This window comes from Clarias gariepinus, chromosome 25 (assembly GCF_024256425.1).
Source record: "Clarias gariepinus isolate MV-2021 ecotype Netherlands chromosome 25, CGAR_prim_01v2, whole genome shotgun sequence".
Taxonomy (NCBI): domain Eukaryota; kingdom Metazoa; phylum Chordata; class Actinopteri; order Siluriformes; family Clariidae; genus Clarias; species Clarias gariepinus.
The window spans coordinates 19,577,652-19,599,245 of NC_071124.1; the positions used below are offsets into that span (position 1 = coordinate 19,577,652).

At 37.6% G+C, this 21,594-nt stretch overlaps 2 protein-coding genes across 4 annotated transcripts in view; one reads left to right on the forward strand and one right to left on the reverse strand.

Moving 5' to 3' along the window:
• Window positions 1-2,767: 2,767 nt before the first annotated feature.
• Window positions 2,768-9,259, reverse strand: tm6sf2a (transmembrane 6 superfamily member 2a). Its single transcript, XM_053486933.1, has 10 exons — window positions 9,148-9,259; window positions 7,921-8,024; window positions 7,249-7,346; window positions 7,058-7,161; window positions 6,891-6,973; window positions 6,558-6,682; window positions 4,095-4,196; window positions 3,828-3,920; window positions 3,523-3,642; window positions 2,768-3,262 (listed from the first exon to the last, which is right to left on the reverse strand). Exons 1-10 carry the CDS (start codon window positions 9,237-9,239, stop codon window positions 3,053-3,055), a joined length of 1,131 nt encoding a protein of 376 aa, XP_053342908.1. The 5' UTR covers window positions 9,240-9,259; the 3' UTR covers window positions 2,768-3,052.
• A 4,466-nt stretch (window positions 9,260-13,725) lies between these two features.
• sbno2a (strawberry notch homolog 2a) overlaps window positions 13,726-21,594 on the forward strand; it is a 32,590-nt gene continuing 24,721 nt past the window's right edge. The window contains exons 1-4 of one of the 3 annotated variants that reach the window (XM_053486422.1): window positions 13,726-13,874; window positions 14,627-14,827; window positions 16,271-16,356; window positions 17,160-17,259. In XM_053486422.1, coding sequence (XP_053342397.1) covers window positions 14,708-14,827; window positions 16,271-16,356; window positions 17,160-17,259 — 306 coding nt within the window. In that variant the 5' untranslated portion in view covers window positions 13,726-13,874; window positions 14,627-14,707. Of the gene's footprint in view, window positions 13,875-14,626; window positions 14,828-16,270; window positions 16,357-17,159; window positions 17,260-19,632; window positions 19,742-21,594 lie in introns of those variants that run through there. The other 2 variants (XM_053486424.1, XM_053486425.1) reach the window with 2 other exon arrangements.

Sequence of the window (21,594 nt, forward strand, 5' to 3'; positions counted from 1 at the left end):
GGCCAAAACACAGATACAGTCAGAATCTCTTCTTTTAAAAAAAAAATACTCCTACATGTGGACATGGCCTCAGACCATGAGAAATAAGAAGCAAAATCTCCTGGTGTGACGAGACATCTGGAATCAGGAGCTCAGGCACTGTGGATCACCTTATTACAACCATCTCTACAGTTGAAGCACGGTGGTGGCAGCATCATGCAGTGGGGTGCTTTTATTTCATCTGGGACTGGAAGACTATTTAGAATAGAGGGAAAATTGATCCAGGAAAGTGCAAACCTTGACGGTTAACATTTCAACAAAACAATGAACCGCCAAAAAAAACACAAGAGAACAGAACTCAGAACAGAACTGCAGAGTGGACGAGCCAGAGTCTGGACCACAGAGCATCTCTGGGGAGACGTGAAATTGGCTGTGCCCATCATACCTGGGTGAACTCGAACAGTTCTGCCAAGGAGAATAAAGGAAACATTCAACAGACAGGTGTGCCAAGCTTGTAGCTTCATTCACAAGCAGACGTGAGGCTGCCAAAGGTGCTTTAATTAAATACTGAGTGATGGTTCTGAATACTTATGTAAATGGTATTTTTTTTTTTTATTTAACTTAACAAATTAACAAAATATTTTAAACAGTTTACTACTTTCATGTTGTGGAGTATTATGTGAAGAATTGTGTGTGTGTGTGTGTGTGTGTGTGTGTGTGTGTGTGTGTGTGTGTGTTGGGGGGGGCTGGGGGGGGGGGTTAATCCATTTGTCAGGGTTAACCCCTAGAGGGCGCCTTGCGTTCAGACTTTTTGTGTTCTTTGTGTTTTCATTAAGTTTGGAACTACATGTCCCAGAATGCACCTCGGTCAGGATGGGAGCGCTCACCTGAACCGAGGCGACTCATTAGTTTGATTATTATAAATAGCCTGTTTAAGTTCTTTGGCGTTGTCTTGCATTTGTTGAATTATATGAAAAGTATATATATGAAGTATCTGAGATTGTATGTTTAAATTGATATCGACTCCTGTTTTGTTGAAACAATGTTAAGTATGTTTGTTTTTGTTTTGTTTTAATTATCATTAAAAAACATCTTACCAGTCGTCACAGTCGTTCTTAACATGTGTGAAACATCTTATTGTCGGTACTATATAAGGGGTTAACAAAGCTTATTATTATTATTATTATTATTATTGTTTTGCTTAATAAACTGATAACTAAATGCTTCTAAATGGTTTATTCACTATTTATTTATTCATAACAAGATGCATCGCCACAGTGGCACACGGACATTGATTTTGCACAGGTGAGATAGCATTAATATAAAAGTAGTCATAAAAAAAAAATTAGGTCAAGAAGTTCTCGCAGTTGGGTGTGACACCCATGACAAATAGTCGAGCAGCTCTTTTTAAATGGTTTTAGACAAACTCTTGTTCAGAACAGCAGGTGTGCTCATCATCACATAGACAAGGTTACGTTATAAACCGGTTACATGTTGCCTTGTTGTTCAGGAAACAAAACGATACAAAAGACCTGAAACTCGCCCGAAGAAATCGTGGCACTGGGGAAATAAGGACACATTATGTATGCGTACATTATGTATGCATTTCTATTCTCAGTCTTTGCATGGAAACAAGGTCACTGTGATGCGCACACACTTTTAACGCACAGTACTGTAGATAATCCTTATTTCACTTTCACGCACAACCTTCGCAATATACAGTATCATAAAACACAGATGTTTTTATCATAGACTAACCGGACATAAATTAATAATTAACTCTGATTTCAAAATTAGATTTTTTTTGGTAACGTGTCCCGTCGTTAACTGTTTATTAAATAAACATATAGGTTGTTATCTTATAATAATAATAATAATAATAATATTCTATAGATTCTATTATTCTATATAAAGGATTAAACTAAATGTTTATTGATAATTATTACATCTAGTAATGCAGTTATTGGTTACTTTTCACAGCAAGCATGTTACAAGGATCCAGTGTGAGCCATATTTCAGGAAAATAGCATGAGCATCGTTAACAAGTTAAACGTGTTACTTTAAATAAAGTGTTATCAAAACCTCTTTATTAGTCAATAGTCTGCCAAAGGTCATAAGACTGTAACGGTTTCTGATTAACAGCTTTGTTGCAAAACCCCCTCAGTCATTCTCTACTTATCTTTGGGTCAAAGTTCACTAGGCCAGGTGTAGGATCATTGAAACCTTACGGTTTTTTAGATGATGTCATTTATAAAGAGCGGAGCCGAGTGGCAGAGGTTTGGCAGGAATAGCAAAATGAGTTAAGGGAAATCTAATCAATAAAACCTCATACATATTACAGTGTCTTTTGCAACCTGCGCCTCCCTCGGCGAGTGTAATAAACGATGCATTTCACAAGATTGTAGATTGATATCAGGTAACAAGAGTTCAATAATAAAAGCGGCTGGTGTGTTTCCTTTTTAACCAAAAAAAAAAATTTAATTTGTTTTTTTTTCTTCTTTTACCAAAAGATGGATTTCATCCTCATAACAAGCCTCCAAAACAAAAACAAGCAACAGCGGTAAAAAAAGAAATCCTGACGAAGACACTTAGGAAGAAAACCGCGTACAGGCGGCGAAACACTTTGAGAGACAATTACATTTCTTGTACATCACAATGGCTCATTAGGAGCAGAAGATTTAACAGTCAGATATCTTTGCAGGAACTGTTGCAGATAAACACTGCTTTGAAAGCAAGCCTGGATCACAGGATAAAGTAATTCTATATTCGTGTTGTGTGTATATGTGTTGTGTTGTGTTGTGTTGTGTTGGCAGAAACGTGTGTGTCAGAGTCCAGAGTTGCAAAGCTGCGCCTGCATTGCATGGAATGACTCATTCTTCGAGCAGAGATAAGCTCCGGAAGAGTGGATCTGATTCGAATTCACACGGCATCGAGACAAGGGTCGTTCAGGAGAGGAGAAGAAGTGAAGGGTGCTCCAGATTCCAGACACAATCAGGAGTCTCAGGTCCTGTCTCACCTATGTGTTGAGGATCATAAGGCGTGCGCTTTACTTGAGATTCTGTCTTTTTTTTAATTATTTGTTCTTTTTGTCGTTGTCTGCTTGTCCTGGAGGCACCGGCTTCATGAAGAAGGCAGGGTCTATGTAGCAGCGCACGGCCAGCAGGACAGGAACGGCCAGATACACAAGGTTCAGGGTCATCACGAGCCTCCACTCCTCTTTAGGGATGCGATACGTGAAGGGTGTCCGAGAGTGCACGGATGCACCGATGTACGTCCACTGCAACTGCGGGTCCGAGACCAAAACATGACATGTTTGAGTTCTCCTCCTGCTTCCATATAAGCACTCTTTTTTTTTCGTCATTGACCTATGCTGTGTTGTCGGCACAAATCTGTGCCGCTTGGGTTTTAAAGGGTTTAAACTCCTGTACATGGATGTCGAATTGGAAAAAGCATAGCCAATGCTGTAGCCCCTATTGTTACATTAATGCTTTTATTAATAATGTATGACAAGGCAGGTTATCAAAATGCAGGAGACTTCTTTACCTGCGCTATAGCTCCTGCCATGAACAAGGTCCAGTCCAGCATCCAAGTGCATCCTGGAACAGTCAGTCCATAGACTAACAGGGTTAGCAGGGGCAAAGCATAGAAGAGGAACACCAGCATCTGCAATGGGGCAGAACTTTAAGCTTCATTTAAAACAGGAACTCCAGCCACAGCTGTGTTTTGAATGCTCTAAAATGGTGAGGGTTTTAGCTTCTACCAAAAGTCTTTTTATATAAAAAAATATAATCTTCTACTAAATGTAAATAGGCTCATTAATAAATATCAGAAGGTTAAAGAGCACATACCATGACCTTAGGAAAGGCCACGCTGTCCTTCATGTAGGGTTCATACTGGTAAATGTAGGTGAAACACACATCCAGGGTGCACTCGAGAACAACCTAGACGTTCCACAACACCGGATTAGCTACAGCTTCAGTTAATGAAGAAATAAAAAGGAATAAATCTGAAGTGTCACTATAAGATTAAAGTTTGAAAAAAGGAAGAACGCAGTGAAGGAGAAGGAAAGAAATAAGAGGAAAGAAAAGGAGAAGGAGAGGAGAAAAAAGACGTACAAATCCTCTGAACACAGTGAAGGCCATGGCTCCGAGTACAGCGATGGAGAGCAGGAGGTCTACGGGACGAAACAAAAGCCTTTTCTTCTGTTCTGCTTCAACCTTAAGAAACAGGGAACATTTAAACACATGCTCCTATACGCTACACACATTATGCACTATGCAGTATACAATATATACTATTTTCTACCTACTATACACAATATACTATACGCTACTGACTTTATACACTATGCAGTTTAGGCTATACACAATACACTATACCCTGTGAATGTTACACGTTCTACTCTTCACACTATACCCTATATACTATACACACCACACTATATAGTACACACCATATACCTATACACACCACACTATATAGTATACACCATATATTATACACTACACACTCTACTCTGCACACTGTACCCCATATTCTATACCTATACACACCACACTATATAGTATACACCATATATTGTACACTACACACTCTACTCTACAAACTATACCCTATATACTATACACACCACACTATATAGTATACACCATATACCTATACACACCATACTATATAGTATACACCATATACCTATACACACCACACTATATAGTATACACCATATACCTATACACACCACACTATATAGTATACACCATATATTATACACTACACACTCTACTCTGCACACTGTACCCCATATACTATACCTATACACACCACACTATATAGTATACACCATATATTGTACACTACACACTCTACTCTACAAACTATACCCTATATACTATACACACCACACTATATAGTATACACCATATACCTATACACACCACACTATATAGTATACACCATATACCTATACACACCACACTATATAGTATACACCATATACCTATACACACCACACTATATAGTATACACCATATATTATACACTACACACTCTACTCTGCACACTGTACCCCATATACTATACCTATACACACCACACTATATAGTATACACCATATATTGTACACTACACACTCTACTCTACAAACTATACCCTATATACTATACACACCACACTATATAGTATACACCATATACCTATACACACCACACTATATAGTATACACCATATATTGTACACTACACACTCTACTATACACACTGTACCCCATATACTATACCTATACACAATACACTATATGCTCCATATTATACACTACACACTATACCCTATGTTATACCCTACACACTCTACTCTACAAACTATATCCTATATACTATACACCACAAACTATAAACATTACACTAAACAGTATATGCCATACACTATACTCTACACACTATACCTAATTGCACACATAAAAACACTTTACTCTACACACTATACCCTATATACCATGTTATACACTCCATGCTCTACTCTTCATACTATACCCTATATACTATACACACCACACTATATAGTATACACCATATACCTATACACACCACACTATATAGTATACACCATATATTATACACTACACACTCTACTCTACACACTGTACAACATATACTATACCTATACACAATACACTATATGCTCCATACACTACACACTACACCCTATGTTATACACTACACACTCTACTCTACAAACTATACCCTATATACTATACACCACACACTATAAACAGTACACTAAACAGTATATGCCATACACTATACATCCTCTACACACTATACCTAATTGTACACACTACACACTTTACTCTTCACACTATACCCTATATACTATACACCACACACCACATAGTATATATCATATATAATACATTACACACTCTACACAGCATATGCTATACACTTTACTCTACACACTATACCCTACATACCATGTTATACACTCCATGCTCTACTCTTCATACTATACCGTATATACAATACACACCACACTATATAGTATACACCTTATATAAAATAGTATAAATAGTACATATTATACACAGACTACACTTAATACTATGCACTACACACTATACAAAATACACCATACATTACACACAGACCATATTATACACAGCAAGCTATATCTTTTCACTATACAGTATGTACAATATAATATACACCACACATTGTACACATTACACTACAGAATTATACACTATACACAATACACTATACAACATATAGCATATACTATACACTACACATATACAATATATTCTCCATATGTAGTACATGCTACACACCATACTTTATACACTATATGCTGTATAGTACACACTCTTCACTTTAAACTACACACTACTCATTACTCTCTATACAATATATGCTAAAGACAATACACTATAAACCATAGACATTACACACTATACCGTAATTGATACACTGCACACAGAGTATGCATACTGTAAATATTTGCATAACAGTGTGTGCATTTTATATGCATAAATATGATGCGATAAATGCATAAGTGGATTTCCTTCCCATCAGGAATCTCACCTTGTCTGCTGGAATGATTGGCAGCTCTCTTGGCCTACTGAAAAGCTTCACTGCTGTCCAAATCGACAGCATCAGGAAAAAGAGGTTGAGCCAAAATGCTGGATAGATGTTCTTAGCATGTTTACCTGAAGAAAAATAATCATAGCTGAATTTTAGCAATACATTTTAGATCCTGATACCGCATGATGGAAAATGATATGTGGGGAATTATTACACACATACTGTATGCATACATATTATAAGCTGTATTAATTTAAGTGCTTTAAGTCTGTGGTTTTCCTGGAAATAAACAGCAGCTCCACCATGGGATGAGGAAGAGCTGAGCCGTCTCACCTATGACGATGCTCGGAATGAAGACGATCTGAGTGGCTAGCATGGAGCCGGCCCAAAGAAAAGCCAAACTCCGATATGACTTCCTATTGAGAAAGTGAGAGAAGCTTTGTTTTTAGCAAACACAGTATCTGAAACCATTTTGAATTTCATAAAGGTGCAGTATTCACCCTTTACGCATGCGATGGATGATGGCGAGGAGCAAAACAAAGTGCACCCCTCCGTTCCAGTAGTTCTTCATGATGCAATGCGCTGTGTTCAGATATGGTTCACCCTGTACCAGACAAAGAGTGTGTTTGGAATAGTGTTTGTTTTTGATTCTTAAGCTATTTGTGCGCATGTCCGTGTGTTTAACATTAACCTTGTTAATGTAGAAATCCATGAAGCCTTTGATGTACCCCTCCAGCTCAAGAGCGCACATAAGGTCAACGATGGAGGTGAAAGAAAACACAAGGAACACTGAAACAAAGAGAAAACATAGCAGGAGAAAATGATCACAGTTATCCCAGCGGCTCTGTGTTTCCTTCTCTGTCTCCCTCTTCATCAGGCCATGTTCCCCTCTGCACTGTTCTCTCCATCACTCTTTCACTTTCCTTTCCACTCCAGCTATTGATTTCTCCCCGACTGCGAGTTTATGATGGCCCGTGGCTATGTAGGTGAAGCTGGATCTCTATCACTGACAAACAGACCTGCCTTTTCCGTTGGCACACAACCACAGTGCTGAAAAGGGCATCTCCTGATGTTTAAGAATAGCCACATCAGACAGAGCAGCAGGGTGAGGGTGGAGGCATAAGGCTGAAAATTAGGAGTGACAGGAAAACGGAGCGAGGGAGGAGAAAACCCGAGGGAGCTCCGGGGCCCAGCTGCTGATTGATTGCCGTGTTGTTCCAGAGGTGAGTTTTCTCGACTGTGGCTTTGCTCAAGGATTAAGGACAGGCTTAAACTTCTTTGCCTGATGTTTAAGATGCTCTTCCTCCATCCATATAAAAAAGTATTATCTGAGCAGAAATAGAAAATTAGCAGTTTTTCTTACCATAAAACAGGGAGTCCACAGATTTTTCTTTTCGGACAAACAGGTATGCAATGAAGAAAACTGCAGCAAGGCTAGCTACTTCGACTCCCAGTATAACCAGCGGCCTAGAGGAAAATAGAGAGTGAGATTAAAGATGACGTCCACCCCAGAAATGTATGGCTTTGGATCTATTTTGGGCTTTCCAGAGAGCCCTTACAGTGTTCGGAAAGAAAAATCACAAAACGCTTTCTAATTGGAGCTCAGATTCATTAATCAAGTGAGTACGGTATGTTTCGTCATGCGTATATACTGTATATTTTGCCTCCATGACAATTATTCAACATAAAAATTTGTACGAGGGCGTTCAAGTCAAACAGGGACTTTTGATAGCACAGAATACAGTTACTGTATAAGAGTAAAAAACTAATTTTATTTCTCTATATTCTCCTAGCGCTCAGATACCGTCAAGGTAAAACATTTTCTCAGTACTCCAGAGCCATGATTGGACTTGCCTGCTTCACATCTGAAACCCCGGCCTCCCAGGAACTCCTTTAATGGCTCAAATATGTGGAAATAACTCAGAGAAAGGTCCGCACTACGAGACAGATACGTCCTTCCATAAGTTAGCGACAAGTTATCCGTTGGTTTTCAAGGATCAGGCGTTCCACTCGCTGAATCTCCTCATCATCGTTCACGGATGCACGGCCTTCATTAAAAGAATTGCTCCATTTAAACGCTTTACTGTGAGGTAATCCTATCATCTTACTGTGCTCGATGTGTTCTGTAAATGTCAATCGGTTTTATGCCTTCATTCAGGGGGATTTCATCACAAGTCCCGGTTTTACTTGAACGCCCTTTAGATTCTTAGACTTTTAGATTCTTAGATGTCATATTTAGTGTCATAGTTTTACCTGCTTTAACTCGTAAAAAACCTTCATATAAAATATTTTATCAGTGAAGTTCTAAATGACCTAGACAGAGAATTGCTTTTTAAAATGAATAAATAGAATAAAACACTAATCAATGACTAGACAGTATGGTCCAAGGTATAGCAGGGTTACTGCTAACACCGTCACATTGATACTTTTTCTATTGCAGCACACGCACAGTGTTTTATTCCTCTTATACCTTATTCATAAGAATGAGTGCATTGCAGTTGAAACAACTGTCAGAGACACTGTTGTTATCAAACATAAATCGACCAATCACGGCGTTAAAAATAAAAACAATAAAAGACTAATGACTTACTTTTGCAAGGCAGAAATGTTGTTTGCTGTATAAAGTACAACTGGTGCCATCAGAGATAAAAAGAACGTAAGGATCTCCTTTGGAAAAGCCATCTTCTTACCAAAAGAAGAATTTAAAATATTGAGAAAGTGAGCGATAAAGAAATATATATATATAAATATTTATTCGAAGAAAACCATGTAGACTCTTCCTAAAGGCGGTTTCAGGAGGTGAAATGCAGCCTGCCTGCCAGCACACTGATTTCATACAGGCTGCAGTCGAGTGTAATATATCGCTCTGTGTCAAAGTCCATGAACTAAGGAAGAGCAGTCAATACATGGTATTGATCATAAAGTGGTGTATCTACCTCTTATTTCCATAAGGGGGCGTAAGAAAGCCTCAGAAGGACAAGCTTCAGGAAGTGAGCGCCTTCCCATGGGCCATGTCTCTTGTTTGAAAGGCTGATGGTGCTGCACGCTGATACATGAGCTTATAAATCCAAAATCGTATGTAAATATTTTATCAGTATGCTGACAATAGCATTATGTTACAGACGTACTTGCAGCGTCAGTACGTTTTCACTGAAGCCAAGTAAGTACAATCGGCAAGCACAAAGCTGGCATACTGTACCTCAGGCCAGAATTTTTTTATGCATGTATGTGTTTACCTATTTATTTATTTATTTTCTATACCGCTTATCCTGTACAGGGTCACTGGGGGCCAATCCATCACATGCTACACAAGCGCGCACCCACACACAAACACATTCTACGGAGAAAGTGGAAACACCAATTAGCTTTCCTGGGAAGAGAATAGTATTCCAGAGAATTGCAGGGCACCATACAGGTGTATTCACACCCACACATTTACACCTAGAGGCAATTAGTATAGGCCAACAATGTGAGTGGGGAGGAAAGCAGACACAGACACTGGCTGAACATGCAGAGAAATCTGACACAATGACGAGATAATAATAATGATAAAAAGCAAAGCAAAACACTCAGCTCATACTTGAATATGATACAGATATTCTTTCAGACCTTGATAACTGGCCTCAGACTTTTTTATATCATATAAACAGCTTTTGAATTCTCGCACTTGCAATATTGCATTGCATTTCATTTATTTATTTATTTAGTTGTTGTTGTTTTTTTTATCTTATTTTGGTGTGTGCTTTTAAGTTAAGCCTTTATTTATCACATATACATTACGGAAGAGTGAAATTCTTTCTTTGCATATCCCAGTGTAACTGGGGTCAAAGGGAAGGGTCAGCCATAATGCAGCGCCCCTGGAGCAGACCTTAAGGACCTTGTTCAAGGGCCCACCAGCGGCAATCTGGCTGACCTTCATTCATTCATTCATTCAGTAGGCAGAACGGTGGCTTAGTGGTTAGTTGTCGGCTTGAACCTCCAGGGTCTGGGTTCGATTCCCATCTCTGGTCTGTGTGTCACGAGTTTGCGTTTATTCCCCTGGTGGGTTTTCTTCCTGGTTCTCCAGTTTCCTCCAACAGTCCAAAGTGCATAGGGCTACATTGACTTAACTGGAAAAATAATATTGTAATAGAGTGTACAAAAATACATCTCGGTAGCAAAAGCTTCACCACTTAATGACTATACCTTTTCAGCTTTTTTGTTAAATAAAAAATAATTATTCTTATGGAATTTAGGTCAAGGGAGTTGGATGCCCAATCTAAGCCCTGCAGGAAAAGGAAATTGACATCTCCATAAAGCCCATCAACAGATGGAAGCATGAAGTGCTCTACAATCTCCTGGTAGATGGCTGTGTTGACTTTGGATTTAAAGTGCCCCAAATATGCCATTTTAAAGGTTGCTAATATTGCTTAATGAGTCTCTTAAAACAGGTTTACATGTATGCAAGGTCAAAAAACACTTTAGTTTTCTTCAAAGGTAGATTTAATTTTATCTCATTTCTAAATGATTCGTAAACGACTTGTGTGAAGCAGTTTAAAGATTCAGTCTGTCTAAACCCCTCCTTTCCGTGCGCCCTCACTGCTGTGATTGGTCAGATGGCGCGGTGATTTATTAATGGTCTACCGCTACAGCGTGTGTCGGAAAACGAAAAGCCCATGACCATAACTGAACGACGGCTCTGGAGACCCGTCAATACATAGAAAAGATGGCGTTGGTTTTACCGTCTAACGACCAGCTAATTTTATATTAACTGTGGCGACAAAAATCGAGAGGTCTTTCATCTTTGTGTCGATGTTGCATTAAAAGGCTGGTGAGCAAAAAGGACAAAAACAAATAAGTAGATAAAGCAAACGTGTATTAGACAAAACTAAATAAAGTGAACGAACAAAGAGATAAACAATATTTACAAAATACGTATAATAATAGTAGGTGTATGTATGCGAGTGAGTGGAAAATGTCCGAAGTCCGTGTTTATTGTATGTGTGTTATCCGAGTATACCGAGTATGGTTCGGTCTCACCGGGGTTAATGAAGTCCAAAAGGCCGATGAAGGAGGGTGAGAAGTCCGGGGAATATGTCCAGTCAAAGATAATTCGGTTAAAAAATCTTTAAAAAAAAAAATTTTCACAACAATCTCTCCTTCTGTCGTCCAAACAAATAACGCTGGTCCACCATTACTACTCATGCATTTTCCCTTGCCCTTACACTTCACGTGTGTGTGTGATGTGCGAAGTGCGCATGCTCCGTTCCCTTACTCTTCGGCATTGTTCCCCTCTGGGCTTGCCGTAGATAGGCATGCGCACTTCGCAAGTGTTAGAGTTGAGTTTTGGTGAATGGTGGAGAAAAACAGTTAAAAAGCTTTTGTGTGCTCTCGTTAGCGAACCCGCTAAAAATGCTCAGTCACATTAACAAGAGTGTGGTAACGTTAATTGTAAGATGGCGGGCAAGTTGTTCGCGACATAGAACGGGGGCGGACATTATGCAAATATGTTCCGGAGTGACGTGGCTCCGTAACAGAGTATAAATAGATTTGCTAACGACTCGTTTAGGCGATTGTGAGCTGACTCTTAATTTATCATGCACTGTCAGCGTCACAGATAGTGCAGATAGTTTATGTTTACATACAGCTACATGACACACTGCATGAAAGATAATATTTGAAAAAGGATAATAGATAAGGCAAAAAAAAAAACACAGTAGACCAACACCAGCCTGTCTATATAACATGGCACTTCAAATCTTCACTGACTGAGGAAACTTCAGACTTAACTTCACAAAGCAGTCCAGTTCTTTTTCTCCTTAGCCTAGGTTAGATGCTTGGACGCTGTTCCTGGTTAAAGAGTGGCTTGATAGTAGAAATTGAAATTGATAGTAATTGAAACAGTTGTAGCACATTTTCTGAAGACATCTGTGTGTGGTGGCTCTTGATGCACTGACTCCAGCCTCACTCCACTACCCATGAAGCTCTACCAAGTTCTAGAAACAGTTTGCTTGAAATCTTCTTAAGGCTGCGGTCATCCCTGTTGCTTGTGTACCTTTTCCTAACTTTTTTTTTTTTTTTTACGGAAATTTCAGAGATAACCTTCTTACTTCCGTGGCTTACCCTCCTTGTGAAGGGTTTTGACGATCGTCTTCTGGAAAAGTATCAGGTTAGCAGTCATCTGGATGATTGCAGTTGCGTGTACTGAACTTGTCTGAGAAATACACTGGATTTATTCTGTACGGATAGTAATTTACTCAACATGTTTTTATGCTAATATTATGAGATATTGAACTGGACTTTTGATTTTTATATTTGTAGGGATGGTTGCGTCAGGAAGGGCACCTGGGGTAAAACCTGTGTGCAAAGTTGTTGTGCGGATGGTCTGCTGTGGCAACCCCATGACGGGAGCAGCCGAAAGACTAGCAACAACAATTTATCCATCATGCCATCAGGGAGGTGTCTGATTGGCCCCAGTTTGTTCTGCAGCAGGACAACATAGTGTTGATGTCTTTAAGAACTATTAGAGTCCTGATCTCAACATTATCGAGTCTATCTTGGATTAAGAGAGAGAGATGAAGAGACAGAAGGATTTGGGCCAGGCTAAATCCAGAGATATGGGTAGTTCTTCAAGATGTGTGGAACAACCTTCCTGCTGAGTTCCTTCAAAAACTGTGTACCTAAAAGAATTTACTTCAATTTTCTTACTTTCAAAGCATTCTTACTTTACAGCATTTTTTCACACAGTATTACACACACACACACACCTATTCTTTTAGTGTTTTCCCTTATTTTTATTATTTTTAATATTGTACATTATTACTGAAGACATGAGGTTCAGCTGTATATATATATATATATATATATATATATATATATATATATATATATATATATATATACAGTATATATATATATTTTTTCTCTCTTTCTCTTCTTCTTTCCTTTTTTGTTGCTGTTTATTTAATTGTTTGCACTGGATTTAATGTTTATAATAATACAAAAAATGTAAAAAAAAAATAATAATAATAATTGAATCATGAACCTAATAGTGTATATTGTTAACACCTTGGTTTTTCTCTCAGACAGACAGAGCTGAACTTTCCACACTGAGCTGGAGACAGGTGTGACGTCATCAAGGGCAGCGGAAGATGCCCCCCCCCCCCCTGCTCTTCCTAAAATTAAGATGGCGACGCTGACCAGGAAGTGAGATAAATAACCGTGTCTAGAGAAATATGGATTAAATACGGAATTTGCCACGGTCCAAAACAGGTTTCAGCGACTGCTGGTCGCCGAGGTGGGTGGGAGTCGCGGGGAAATGAGGTTTAATTGTATCCGGTAAGTGTAATCTTCCGTCGGTGAGAGGGGAAAAAATGTCGCCAATTGACGCTCGAGCGCATATCGTTAGCCTAGTTAGCAAGCAGGCTAACGAGTTTAGCTAGTCGCAGTCAGCTAGCTGGTCAAACAATAGGGATTTGGCCTTGTTAATAAACTCGGGATAATACGTGAAAACTGGTACATCGCGTGAACAAAACCGGGTTGTACGCCGAAATTTAGGGATTTTTAAAACAAAATATTTATATATATGTCGCGATAAAACCGACAGTTATATAGCTGGTAAAGTTAACTGTAGTAACATTTCGTTAAGGATGAACAGGATAAGTTAGCTTGTTGCGCTGACTAGCAGTACTGATCAAAAAAAGGTAGATTTGTTGTAGTATTCTTAAACTATATATGATTTTCCTATACTATATATTCGCAGCTGAGCTAAGCCAAATTGTAGGTATCTATATTTAATAGATTTAATTTATTAAAATGGTTAACTTCTTCATATTTCTAGCCATTTAAACCCTGACAGTTAATGTTAAGTTATGAATTGATCGATTAAACTTGTGTGTTGCTAGTTATCTAACTTTTGGCATGACTGTCAAAGCATAGAAAGCCTAAAATATAATTGCAAAGAAAAACTAAATGTGAAAACTAAAATGAAAACTGGTGACCTTTTCATTGAAAATTTTTGTTTGTTTGTTGTTTTTTTTTATATATATATTTATTTATTTTCACACATCTGTCTTTTTCTCTTTCCATAGAGATGGTTGGGATATGATGAAACGCACCGCTTTGTTGCACCCGCTGGCCGCCTCAGTCCCTGTGGCGCTACTTAGAGCCTGATGCCCATTCTCGCAACATCTGTCGTCATGGACACGGAGGACTTCCTGCACCCAGAGGGCCCTCAGCTGGAGAGCCCCAAATACAGTGTGGCCAGTCCTCCACTCCCCAATAACATGGAGGTACGAGTGAACAAAGTTCTTGGTTTACATTTTCACCAGACATTGTCTCTTCTCCTGTCAGATGTATCGTTCTGCTTATGACATCAAGCACAAAACTTTGGACAGTTTTGGGACATGTTTCTTATTATATGGTTATGTCAGAGCACTTGCAATACACACTGTTATAATTGTTAACTGTAATTCACTTTTAAGAAGTTGCACCCCTTAATCATTTGGTTATTTGTTGTTCCCAGTGCTAAAGGTTTGTTAATTTTTAACATCCTGGTCTGGTCCATACCCACTAGAACATTTTCCAGTGCATTTGTAGCATTGCACTATGTGCAACTTGAGTTACCTTGTACAGAGAAAAGAAAGGAAATTGCAGAGTGACCCAACAGTTGCCCTTAGCCTTTTGTACTTCCTACACTTTGAGTGGGTTTTGGTTGTTGGGGTTTCTGTTCTTTTGCCACACAAAGGAAACCAGTCAAAGATACTTTTCTTGTGGCAGTCTTCCATTAGAGCTTATGTTTGACAAATGGTTAAATGTTTCTTTAAATTAATGCATAGCCTATGATATGAACAGATCCATATGAGCAGATTTAAAAATTTATTGATATGGAGAAGATTCTGTATTAAAAAATTGGTGTCATGGTGATGTTAATGTCAGCACTTGGTAAAAAAAAAATCCATGGTAAAACTGCCTTTCAACTAGAAATGTCAGGGAAAAAGCTGAAAGTGAGACTTTCATTCTGGGAAAGTCCTTAGGAATTGTTTATAGCTCTCTTTTTCTAACGAAAAGCTGTAGTGAATGTTAACAAATTTCTGTGGAATAAGGGGAATAAAACACTACAGGTTGATATCACTTTGTTGATGTTTTTTTCTCTAGCAGCACAAATTGTGTTTTATTCTTTACTTAATGCGACTTCTCATGAACAAGAAGGAGTGATTGTCTGCCGTAAACTTAGTTTTTGGACTTGTTACAAAAGAAATGTGGCTGCTGAGTCTGTTACGACTCTCTTCCTTTTATCTGGCCCTTGGTATTTCTTGGTTCCTCTCTGATTTTTCTTTTTTGTTTTCCTTTTTTAAACTTGACTATTACTCTATTCAGCCTTAAGCGCTTCAAAAACGCGTTACTCCAATAAAAACGTTTCTAGCACTACTGTGCTCATCATGGTAACCTTAAGAGCCACTTTGCTCACTTGGTGGAATGTGTGCGTGGTTATTTGTTAAATGTCTATGTCACATGTATAAACCGTGAAAGTTCATCGGATTCGGGCGCTTTAGGTGTGTTTTAATGTGTTGTATGGTCAGCGGTATGTTTGCAGTTGTCAGAAATGGCACAGCTTTCCAACTTTTGCGCCACATGAGGTGTTATCATTGTCATTATTTTGTTTTGTTTTTTTCCCTCAATTCCCTTACTGTGTTCTGTGAAAAATGTGATGTTTGTTTCCTTATCGCCTCCAGAGTCAGCTGTTTTCCTCTAACCCGTGGACGTTTTCCCAGCCGTCTCAGTACAACCAGTACAGCTATCCTATGCAACAACCTGAGAGGTGAGTGACTCGACAAATTCTCCCGAACTCATTCACTGACTCGCTCGCAGATCCAAAAACAGAGGCAAGATAACTGATGTATTCCAGGCAGGACAGAGACAGAAATAAAAGATAACGGAATAAAAGTCTGATTACGACACAAATACATTTTTCTTTCTTTTTTTTCTTTGATTTGTTTCATTTCTTTAAACTTCCTCGAGTAATTTCTGTATTTCCTAGAAATTTAGTTTCATATATGTTCTTCATACTGACTTCTTATGGTATAACAATGCTGTTTGTTGAGTTCAGCCTTGGTACCGAGCATGCTGAGACATGCATATAATTGCACACCCCTGTCTGATAGTATCTTTTGTTCAGGAGCGCAGCAGATAGCTGTGCTTTTTCTTTTGAGACGTTTCTAGGACTTATGTTTTTTTTTTTTTTTTTTTTTTTGACTGGGCTCTTAAGAATTAAATACGTCATTGTTTACTCAGCTACGCAGTTTCTTCCTTGTTCCATTAACAGACATGTCTCTGTAAAACTTTTGCCGGTGCAGCAGACCAATTGTCTGCATTTTTTTTTGATGCCATATCGTTTTTGAGTCCTGTTTAAGTTGCGTTTTAGGCTGTCTTGGCCTGTTTTGTTTGGCTTGCCAAGACTGGTGTTAATTACAAATTTAAATCTTTTAATTAATAATGTGTTGAGATAACAATAGAGTTAAATTGATTAATAGGTCACCTAAAGAATAACAGACCTTAAAATCTGTCATCTCCTAATGCTTCATTTCAATTTGTATTAAAATGTTAAATTTGTTGCTCTTTTAGGCAGTTCCAGGTCAACCAGCCGTCTGTGGATGAATTCAGCCCGTTCCCCGAAGTGGATTTCTCTGACCTCACATCAGGCAGGAATGAAGACTTCGCACCAGTAGGTTTCAGTCGTAATTTTAGACAGTGCCTTTAGTGTGATTGCTCGAAAGTGTCAGCTTTTATACCAGTCCTTTAAGAGTATATATTTTTTAGTTTGGTCATTCGAAAGTGGCTGCCTTTAGTATAATCACTGTAAAACAGCTGCTTTCACGTTCGGTTTGACGAGAGTAGCCACATTTACCTTGCACCTTAAGTACAATCTGGTCGCTTTAGAATGGATGTTTGTAGTAAGACTGCTAATGCACTTGCTTGAGGGTGAGTAACTTGTAACTGCAACTGGCATGACTCCCACTTTCATTTTCTTTTTGAGCTGACGTGTTCTCATCCTGAGTGTAATGCATAGTAAAAATAACTACTTGGTACACATCGGATTTGCCGTGCCATACTTTACCTCTCTTGATATAAACTTTAAAAGAGGAACGTATTCGTTAGAAGAACTTCAAATAAAATTGTGTATATTTTTTATATTGTAAAATACAATACTTAGACTTCAAACTTTATTGCATTTGCACTTGGACTTGGGCAGTCAGTGCCCAGCTTCACATTGTTTTCATATCATAAGCCACAATGTATTGAATGTTTTGTATGTTTTATGAATATATTGTACTGCAAAGTGAGTATTTCAAAAGAAGGTACCTGCGTGACTTTTAGCACGAGGCGGCTGATTTAAAGAGTATAATAATGATGATTAAACCCGGAGTTTATAAAGGTATTGTGACCGTTAAGCATGCTTGTAGACTATGAGTCATCAAATAAGAGCCGCTGTGCCTCTGTACCTGTATCCCAAACCTGATTCACAAAACACATACTCTAAACAAGAGTCTTCATATCCTCTTTTGTTTATTTATTCTATTTAAGGCTCCAGATTTAAAAGTTAGTTCCTCCTTTTTTAAATTCTGTGTTTTTGTGTAAAAATATCATAAGTCATCTGATCGTAGCAGGTCTTAGTATTAGGCAAATACGAAACGATTAGATTATTTTTCACTGTGCCATTATTTATTTAAAAAAAAAAAAACATGCAGGCAATACCTGGTACCCCTTACTGCGTTCAGAGGATTTAACAGTTAGTTAAGTTGATTTTTTAACTAAGTGGAAGGCATTCAAGACCGTTACCATTTGTCTCAGGAGTGTATGTTCCAGGACATTTACCCCATAGTCAGATCGTGCAATGCTCAAAGAAATACAAATAAAGGCAATTGTTAGATGTCAGAACCTACAGGCCTTACTGAGCATGTTGAATGTTTGTCTATTATAGCACAATTAAAAGAAGACCGGCCTTAATACCCAGTGTCATGTTTGGAGAAAACCAAACAGCATTTCAGTAGAAACACCTTATACCCACTGTCAAGCACGGTGGTGGACTGCTGATGATTTGGGCTTAGTTTGCTGCCACAGGATCTTTTTAGAGGCAAATTTGAGACCGTCTGTCTGACAGCTAAAGCTTGGTCAACAGGACAATGATCTACACCGGAATGGCTGAAAAATGACAATCAAGGTTTTAGAAAAGCCTGTGGCAGGACATTTAAGAGAGCTGTACATGTACGAATTCCCAAAAACCTCAATGAACTAAAGCAATGTTGTGTAAAAGAATGGGCCAAAATTCCTCCGCAATCTTACCTATGACCGTTAGTTATTGCCGCTAAAGGTGGATCTACAAGCTATTAAGTAATGGGGTACTTGGTATTGCCCATGTCTTGTGTTTCTATTTATTATTATTATTTTTGGTTCTTTTTAACAGTTAAATGCTCTTTTGTCTGAGGTTGTATTTGCTTAATACTAAGTCTGGCTACAATTGGATGATTTATGTCTTAACGTTAAAAAAAATAATAATAAATTGAGAGAGAGGTTAAACATCACTATATTAAAGCAGCAGAGAGATAAAGGTGTAATTAAGATGCAAATCCTTTATACTAAATATTCAAGATCATTCAGTCCTTATTTAACCAGTGTCTCTATCAAAACAGATGTTTTCTTTATAAGAGCTGCCAGTTCACTAGATTCTCACAGTAATCGTCTCACATTTTAAAGCTGTGGCTGCTTCCTAGTAAAATTACAGTCTGATTTCCAGTAATCTTGATCACACTCCAACAAGAGAGTCACTTCCTGAAATTAGACCACCCCACCCCTTTTTCTCTGTCTCTCTCTCTTTCACACACACAAACACACACAAAAAGACAGTTAGACAGATATTTATCTGTGCCCTGTGGTGTAATTGTGAAACTCTTACCTGTAATACTGGTTATGGGTTAGGGCTAAAATGCACTGGATATCCCATGGATGGTTTAAAGGATAAAGCCTTGCTTTTTGGGCGTTTAGTGGAAGTTACCAGATTTCATTATTATTGATTTTTCTTTTAGCTGGTATGTTTGTAATTTTATTTCCACTTTTGAGTTAGTTTCTCTTTACATTGGAGGTCAGTCATGCCAGTGCTGCATTATTGGAAAAGACACTTTGCTAAGGTTGGACATCCACTGTCAAAGGTAGACTGCTTACTTGTTGCATATGATTAAGCAGGAATTAATTGTAGCAAAGGTAGTGTGTGTTAGCAGTGCTAAAAAAATTGGTGGTTCATAGTGCCTTTTTTTATTACTTACAAGTTAGTAAAAGTTAAGTGTTTAATTATGTTTTAAATTAGGGTTGTTACAGAATCATGGTTTCTAAGTGAATGATGGAAAGGTATCTCATTATTGCCTTTCATTTTTAATAAAAAATCTATTTAAACTGCATGATGGAATGCTTTTCGGTCAATTACTATTTACCTCTTCTGTTTTGTTAGGTTTTTTAATTCTTATTCTGTTTGTTCTCCTTTAATCTGCATCCAGTTGTTGCTACCTTAAGAGTTCTCCCTAAATGATAGCATGAAGGAACACAACTGCACTGAAGCCTATTGGTTGTGTAATCCGCTACGAACCTGAGTGTTACCATTGACACATCTAGTTCCTATATTCTATAACTTTATCTTACATAAAGGCAATCAAACCCGCACAGGAACGTGCCATTGGTAAATAGAAAGACGCCAATCAGATCAGTTTCGACACATTTCTGCATTTTTCCCTCCCTGATTATATATATATATATATTTTTTTTTTTCTTCATAGACTTTCTTTTACAATGTATAACAACACTGTTTACAGACAAGCCATTCTAAAAAGAAAAAATAAGGTAGGTGTGTAAAACTGCCTAATGTGCCCCATTCACATTACAGGTACTCAGCAACGAAATGCAGTTTAGTGTCTACTAGTAGTGTAAATAGTAGTGTACTGTATATACACCAGTGCAAATATTGGCATTGTGCTGGTTATAAGGTGCAATAAGTAAATAGTAAGTGTGTGTATATGCTGTATATGTGTCTATATACAAACATACATGCACACACAGTAAATTCAAACACATGCAGTAACTACGGAATAGATTATTTTAAATTATTATTATTTTAGATTTTTTTTTTTTTGCATTGTATGTAAGGTATTTGTTGTACGTATAAGGTTGCACTCGACGGATCATCAGTGAATTCATTTCTGTTACTTTTAATGCAATCTCTTTAGCTCAAAACAAAACAATCCCCAAATTCATATGATAATTTGCCCCTTTAAAATGTATAACATTTTATCAGCGTTATGGATGTGACATCACTTTTGTGGACCGACTCACTTTTATGGGAAACTACGGGATTTCCACAACTGAGGAATTTCGAAGTTGTAAAAAGCATTATACTTGTAACATGAAAGAGACTTGAATAATATATATTATAATAATATATATAATCTAATAATCCATAAAGAACGTTCTTACTGTAAATAGTGAATTGTAACGTGAAACAATTTAAACTAGTAATTATTAAATTATCGACAGTTTTTGTTTTTTCTTTTTTGTAGTTTTGATTATTTTTGTGCTTCTCAGCATTGTTTTTTTTTCTGTTTTGTCAGTATATGCAGTTTTGTAGCGTTTCACTACATTCTAATAGGAATCCTTCGAATTATGCCTATTTCCCTTTCATGTTAAGGTTGACTTTTATATGGAATTGCCCTACAAAGATTTCGTAATATTTCCTTCAATTTTTTTACAACTATCTTGTAAGTTTTTTAAATGCTTTAACATTTACATTTAAGTAAATCATATTCAGAGCCACCTACAAAAATGCTTTGACGTTTTAGTCATCGGATAGATACTTACACTGGGTTACTAGTTACTGTTTTATTTGAAACACATACATGCAGTGTTATTTTAGTCTTTAAAAACATTTTTAACTATAAGTGTCTGCTTTGTATTCTGGTTTTTCCTGCTTTAGATATTTTGTCTGGTATTTACTATGCATAATATTTTGACAACTGAT

Bases quoted from the DNA above. Each gene is read 5' to 3' on its own strand.
- tm6sf2a (XM_053486933.1), bottom strand. From the start codon at position 9,239: ATGGCTTTTCCAAAGGAGATCCTTACGTTCTTTTTATCTCTGATGGCA. The intron at 8,025-9,147 runs GTAAGTCATTAG...ATTTTCCTCTAG, and splicing joins AACATTTCTGCCTTGCAAAA to GCCGCTGGTTATACTGGGAG. The intron at 3,643-3,827 runs GTATGTGCTCTT...GCCCCATTGCAG, and splicing joins TGGCCTTTCCTAAGGTCATG to ATGCTGGTGTTCCTCTTCTA.